The 7,025-nt window shown below is 36.0% G+C and overlaps 1 protein-coding gene across 1 annotated transcript in view; it reads right to left on the bottom strand.

Annotated features, from left to right (window-relative positions):
• Positions 1 to 2,882: 2,882 nt before the first annotated feature.
• LOC125234228 overlaps positions 2,883 to 7,025 on the bottom strand; it is a 47,492-nt gene continuing 43,349 nt past the window's right edge. The window contains exon 3 of the mRNA XM_048140436.1: positions 2,883 to 3,028. Within this exon, the coding sequence (XP_047996393.1) occupies positions 2,883 to 3,028 (146 nt within the window). The remainder of the gene's footprint in view (positions 3,029 to 7,025) is intronic.

Here is a 7,025-nt window from a genome sequence, read left to right as displayed (position 1 = left end):
CCGGCATATATTGTAGAAACCCCTAGATAACGGGTATGTGGCGTCATCATGGGCATCATGGCACCATTTTCCATTACGACAGTATAATTATGACTGATAGCTAGCCTATAGATAGCCAGTTGCTCACCAAGATCTTATATTCTTTTCATAAAGGAGATAAAGTGGTACCCCAGTCTACTCGATCTTCGATCAGTGGAGCAGATTTTTGTCATTTTGAGTATATTTTTCTTCTTCCTGTATCTTTTGGCATTTTAAAAGTGTAAACAAAATCTACTTACCCTCAAAAGGCTCCTTACGCTAGTTGAGGGTCACTTAACATATAACACAACCAAATAAGAAAGTTAAAGACAGGTTGCTCAGTGATAAGTCCGCTGGGTTTTTGTATTTGGTTGGTTAACCGGCAAATTTTGTAACTGCAAAAATTAACAATTTTTTTGGTAACATTCTTTTAAATACCTTACATTATTCCCATGTTATGTGGGGTCGGTACAACGCGTATTCCTCTTCCATTCTCCTCTATCTTTTGTCACCTTAACACTCGTTTCTTTCTTTATTATATCCTCTTTTACACGATCCGTCCACCGTTGTCACTTCAAGTTTCAAAGTTTTTATTGTAAGTATAATAAGAATCAGGTTACATTGCAGGTCGAAATATACAATTACACATTCAGTTACACTGAGACTTTACCTTTTCAGGAATATATACATTTATAGCTAAACTTAAATATGAACATTTTTACGAGTAACTTAAATAATCATTGACTGAAAAAAAAATTTTTTTTCGAGAGTTTTGTGTGAGTGTACCTATGAGACGACATAAGATCATTTAAATCCTGCTAAATACCCTCGCTCTATATTTTTTCTATGTCTATGTTTAGCGGTAATTAGACTGACGTAACGTTTGATATACCGAAAGAGATTTTCCTTAATTACGCCCCGAGCTCGCGAATGTTTGTATTATGGTTCGCGGTATTGTTCCGAGTGGGTTGCGAACGGCTTTTATTTTAAAAGCTTCTGTTTACCTATTCGTACTTGATATTCGTAGAATCTTTGGCCTATTTCATAATAATGACAATAATTGTCGCCCGACAGCGGCACTTCGCCGTTCATTGCCTGTTCAACAATGTAAGAATAAATTTAAAAGTGGAAAATGTCTGCCTTGGGTGAGACTTGAACTCACGGCCACTGGATCGATACTCCAGCGCTCTGCCAACCGAGCTACCAAGACTGCAACCAAGCCAGCGAAATTTTCCACCACTAAGGTCAATGGGACCCATAGCGACATCTACGTAGCCTAAAAGTCTTTATTCTAAGCCTAGTGGCACTCTGTAATGTCACTGGTGAAATTGCTCACTGATGTGACACACAATTTGCATGATATTTTCATAATCTGGCTCAATTCATCACAGTGACATTGACACTTGACACTGACGATTCTGCGCCTATTTCTGGGTCGATAAGTTCAATTAACTTAACTTAAAAATTAACAACCTGTGGCCCATTTCTCGAAAGGTACGAGCCTTGTATTACAAGTGTGTTTTCATGACAACCCATACGATTTGACAGTTCGCGCACTTGTAATACAAGGCTTGTACCTTTCGAGAAACGGGCCCCAGTAAGATCCACTAGGTTTCCCAAAATGTCCTAGGTTGATTGTATGAAACTTTCCTTTTTTGTTGCCGAAAATGTATAGAAATCTGGTAACAAAAAAGGAAGGTTTCATGCAAACAACCTAGGACATTTTGGGAAACCTAGTGGATCTTACTCAGCATCATGGACTCTATCAGCCTACCAATTTTTATCAAAATCGGAGACGTGATCCAAATGTACAAACTATTCGGGAATTGCTCAGGTACGCTGTAACTCTTAGTGATAATCCTATTAAGTGATTACAACTGAGTTCTCGTTCGATTTTGAACTAGTATTTACCTCTGTCCAATTCTTAGCACCTAGTAGTCAGCTTCGAACAAACAACTCGCATTCGCCAAAAACTCGTTTTCATTTCCAACTTAATTCAGACCAGTGACGCCAATTGGCTACTTGCCTCCTAGTCAAATCAGCTTCTTTTTAAGAACTGTCAAAACGAATTTGAACGACTTGCTAATATGGAATTAATATGAAATATATTTGAGTGCCGTCACGGTCAATTCAGTTACTTTTTATATTTCTACCTGATTTATTAAATTGAAATTGGATTTTAAAATAACATAACATATATAACATATATTATAGTAAATACTTAGTTATGGCCTAATTTGTTATTGTGACTCCAAAATTCACTGGCAGATGGTCCAATTATATCTCATGCCAATCAGATTTCAATATAGCCCATAAATTGTAGACACCCTTAGATGACGAGTATCTGACGTCATCATGACAACAAGTATGACTACTCGTATATAGTCAGTTGCTCATCAAAAAATCATATAATTATCATAAAGTTGGAGAAAAAAAGCGGTACTGTTTAAAGATTGGGTAGAGAGTAGCTATCTAGCTATAACTGTCTTCTCAGTATACCTATGATATGCGTCATGCTAGTTTACAGGGTGACCTAATGTTATTTAGATCCCACTTATAATCTTCCGTTTATATTTTTATCTATGTCAATGATACAGCTTATTCATTCATATGTCCGTTTCATAGAATCTGAATCAGTGGCTACACTAATTGGGAGCTTATGCCTGTTAACGCGAGTTAACTTTTTGTTAACAACTGACGTTAATTGTGTGGGTCCCAATTTCTGGAAACGCCAGTGTACAGGATGACATAATACTACTTAGATCCTACTTGAAACCTGTCTATATATTTTTTAGTCTATGATATCCCATTCACTCATATGATAGTTTCATAGAATCGAAATCAGTGACTACACTAATTGGAGCTTATGTCCACGCCCCAATGGATAAATCTCGTGGAGCCGTCTCGTTGACAGCCGAGCAAATGCGTTTGACGTGGAATGTTATAGATGACCTCTCTGTGTGACGCTTGTCTAAAACTGGCCCTGATTTACGCTCGCTCACTTCGTTGCCTAGGTGAAGTGGCAATAAGGTTCTGATAGATTAAAATGTTTAACAGTTTTATATAATAAAATTATATTTAATATATTAAGTTTAATATTATATTTTTAATGGATAATTTTAGTGACTTTATTGGCAGGTATACATACATATAAATGTTAATAAAAATATACGGTATTCTTTTTTATTTTTGTTAGTAAATATAATAGATGCAGACACATTAATTGTATTTACTTTCGCTTTTCTTTCATGCTAATTCAGGGCACATTTTAGTTTTGAACAACGTCAAATAACTACATTCAAGTAATGTAACAGGCTCCCAACGTGGGGCCAAAAAAAAATTTAGTTTTCGCCACACGTTGGGCGCCAATTATAATTCTTGAATTTGGTGTAAATTCACTATAGTATTTTGCACCTGGGATGATTTCAGTGATAGTTTTTGCAAAACTAAATTGTATTATAGCGTAAAATAATGAAAACATGTAACAATGTGTTAAATGTGTTAATATATTTTTTAATTATAAATTAGAAGAAAAATACATGAAAACAAAAGGAGGAAGGAGTTCTTAAAGTAGAAACGAATATTAACAGAAATGACATCGTAGTTTTAGTTGATCAAGTACCTTTAAAAGTTTAATATTTCCAATGAAATTAATAAATTTGAAATTTACGATCACTTTAATAATAGTCTGCAATATTTTACAATTATTCTTTTTTATGGCTTTTACATCGTTTGTGTTTTACTGCCATTAATAATTGCGCGGGTTCATAAAAAGAACAGAGATTTTCAGAAATAACAAAAAGGTTATTCTCAATTGGCCATAAAGCAATTTGTTTTGCGGATTGGCCACGGTCAATGCAACGAATGAAGGTAACAATTGATATAATGAGTTTTAAGCTATTTAATTAATGAATAGTAACTATTGAAATAAGTTGATGTGATTGTATTAAAATGAAATTAAGTACTATAAAACATAATCATACCTCTTTGGGTAAAGTACCCAAGAACCCAAATCCAATAGACGATTTTACAAGGAGAAAAGGGGATGGTGAAATTCTTAACCGGGACCGTATGGGAAAAATAACAAATTAGGTACTTATCTATAACATAAGCAAAGAAAAGTTTTTAAACGATTTGTATGGAATTAAATTGAAATAAGAACACCGTAACTGTAACCATTACCTATAATTTTGTATCCCATTGCATTCATTCAAATAATGCTCTAATGACTTATATTGACCGGGATATAGACCGTGATTACCTTTTTTGATTTTTGTCGAGCTCCCGATATTTCGACGCAGTTGCATGCATCATGATCACGGAAAACTGACGAAGGCGGGTGGATGTTAAAGTTGTATAGACAGCTAGAAGGAGGGTAGATCGCGCGCTGTCTATACAACTTTAACATCCACCCGCCTTCGTCAGTTTTCCGTGATCATGATGCATGCAACTGCGTCGAAATATCGGGAGCTCGACAAAAATCAAAAAGGTAATCACGGTCTATATCCCAGTCAATATAAGTCTAATGAAAATAACCGTGAATCATTCAAAACTCTTAATGCTCTAATGGGTGCAACGCTTAAAGAAAACGACCTAGATCGAATGTTCCAGAATGAAATACGAGCAAATTCCATTCCTTCAAGTATGAGTTCAGTTAATGTTCTGTAAGAAATCCCCGACTTGCCATCGCTTTAAAGCAAAAAGAGCTCTGTCTTACAAGTAATCACCGAGAAGCTTTTAGTCTTTTGTTGACGATACGTGTAGGAAACTTATACATTAAGAGCACAATGTATTTTTCGAGCATGTTTCGTAAGATAAAGAATTTATCCGGGGATTTACACTCGGCTCGTTCCATTTTTCTTGATCCTGGTCTATTGTTCCAATTGCAGATCAAACGCTCGCCTAAGTCTGAGGCCTGAATGGGCGCTTGGAGCGAAGCGTTCGGTGGGGCGTACAGCGGGACGGAGCGGGAGCGCGCCTTATGTAGCATCGAGTCAGGACGCTTGTATGAGCTTTAATTGTTTGATATGCACGCCGCATGCTCCGCCCCGCTGCACGCCTGACACGAGCGTGCCCTCAGGGGCCCGTTTCTCGAAAGGTACAAGCCTTGTATTACAAGTGTGTTTCCATGACAACCCATACGATTTGACAGGTCGCGCACTTGTAATACAAGGCTTGTACCTTTCAAGAAACGGGCCCCTGGCCTTACACAATGCTCGTCAGTCGCGCACAAGACGCACGCAGTGCGTTACGCTTGGGGCGGGCGATGGGTGTCGCGACAAGCGGTCACAGCTGTTGGCCATGGTGAAAACGGAATCATTCAATTATACAGAGTAAAATTAAAATCGTGACCCGAAACATGTTTTTCTTTCTATATCAACACTTGATGATTGAATGTCTCGGGTGTCGCTTAAAACACGCAAGCTTATTTCTTTCATTGACCGTTTTTTTTTTGTGGTAATTTTTTTGTTTCGTTGTGGTTTTAAGATATATAATATCAATTACTGAAGATGTATACTCAATTGTTCTAATAAGTATGTGCGATCAGCTGCAAAAGTGGATGGCGAATTTATCAATGAATTCATTCATAATTTCTCCATGCACACTGAGAGAAAATACAACCAGTTTTCATGTTCGTTCAACAAGTTTTTTGGTTAAAATAGCGCCTACGTGCTCTTTGGTTCAAACAACAAGCTACTTGTCATTTGAATCGGCAATATATTTGAATCAACAAGTCGATTTTATAAAAACAACCTGACACATATTGTTTTAAACATACGTTTGGCTGATTCAAACGGATAAACCGCAACAAGTCGAACTTGTTAAATTCACAATGAAAATTTCTCTCAGTGCACTTTTGCAGCTGATAGTACTTTTTGAATACTAAGACTAAGTATATAAATGATAACCAATAAAATGGTTGGTTAGTGTTGTTTGAGACGTTAGTTCACTAAGTCAAAGGAATAACACACTTCGAGTTCACTTTGAAGTGTTTCACGAATTGGGGAGATTAAAACGGTCTTGTTCGCTTTGTTCCATTGTGTACTTAAGAAAAATTAAACTGTCTCAATTCAATTGAGACACGGTGTGTGTGTCAATAAACGTGTCGATATAGGAATTGTACATTGTGTAAATCTAATACGGGTGAATGTCTTAACATTAGTTAAGATATTCACGGGAGTTAAATGTATAACAAACGTAAATTTAGTATACTTAGACAGAAAATGGAAAATTTAAACTAGCGTCAATATTTTGCTGTGAAGAAACGATATCTATCTATTCAGGTATTTTCTATTTTATCGACAAATAAAAAATACAACTTTTTGTGACAAATGGTTAAGTTTATGTGTTTAAAAGGCGTTTTCTACAAGTTAATCAGAGAATATGAAGTTACCTTTTGATACCCAAAATTAATTTCAAATACGTGATGTAATGTGAGTATGTAGTATCTACATATTGAAATAGCATCTAATTTAAATAGAAAAGTCTAAATAAACATTTTCCATTTCCTTGACTAGCAAGGAACTTTGCTAAATTATCAAATAACAAAAACAAATTTAAAAAAAAATGAAAAAAATCCCGACCGCGACATAGAGGACCGATTTTCATGAAAAATGGCTAAGAACACTCCCGACAAACTCAGCTTTTAAACAAAAAAAAACTAAATCTAAATTGGTTCATCCGTTCGGGATCTACGATGCCACAGACATCACACACACAGACTGACAGAGAGACAGACAAATAGACATACACATCAAACGTATAACACCCCGTCATTTTTGCGTCGAGGGTTAAAAATGTCTTTCATTATTTTTCCTGTGCTATTCATTTGCATTCCTTCAGTGCGAATTTACAGTAAATAAATAAAAAAAAAACCGGCCAAGAGCGTGTCGGGCCACGCTCAGTGTAGGGTTCCGTAGTTTTCCGTATTTTTCTCAAAAACTACTGAACCTATCAAGTTCAAAACAATTTTCCTAGAAAGTCTTTGCAAAGTTCCACTTTTGTGA

The sequence above is a fragment of the Leguminivora glycinivorella genome, chromosome 15, assembly GCF_023078275.1.
Source record: "Leguminivora glycinivorella isolate SPB_JAAS2020 chromosome 15, LegGlyc_1.1, whole genome shotgun sequence".
Taxonomy (NCBI): Eukaryota; Metazoa; Arthropoda; class Insecta; order Lepidoptera; family Tortricidae; genus Leguminivora; species Leguminivora glycinivorella.
Note: the sequence above shows the minus strand (reverse complement) of the source record. Positions and strands in the feature narration are given on the sequence as shown.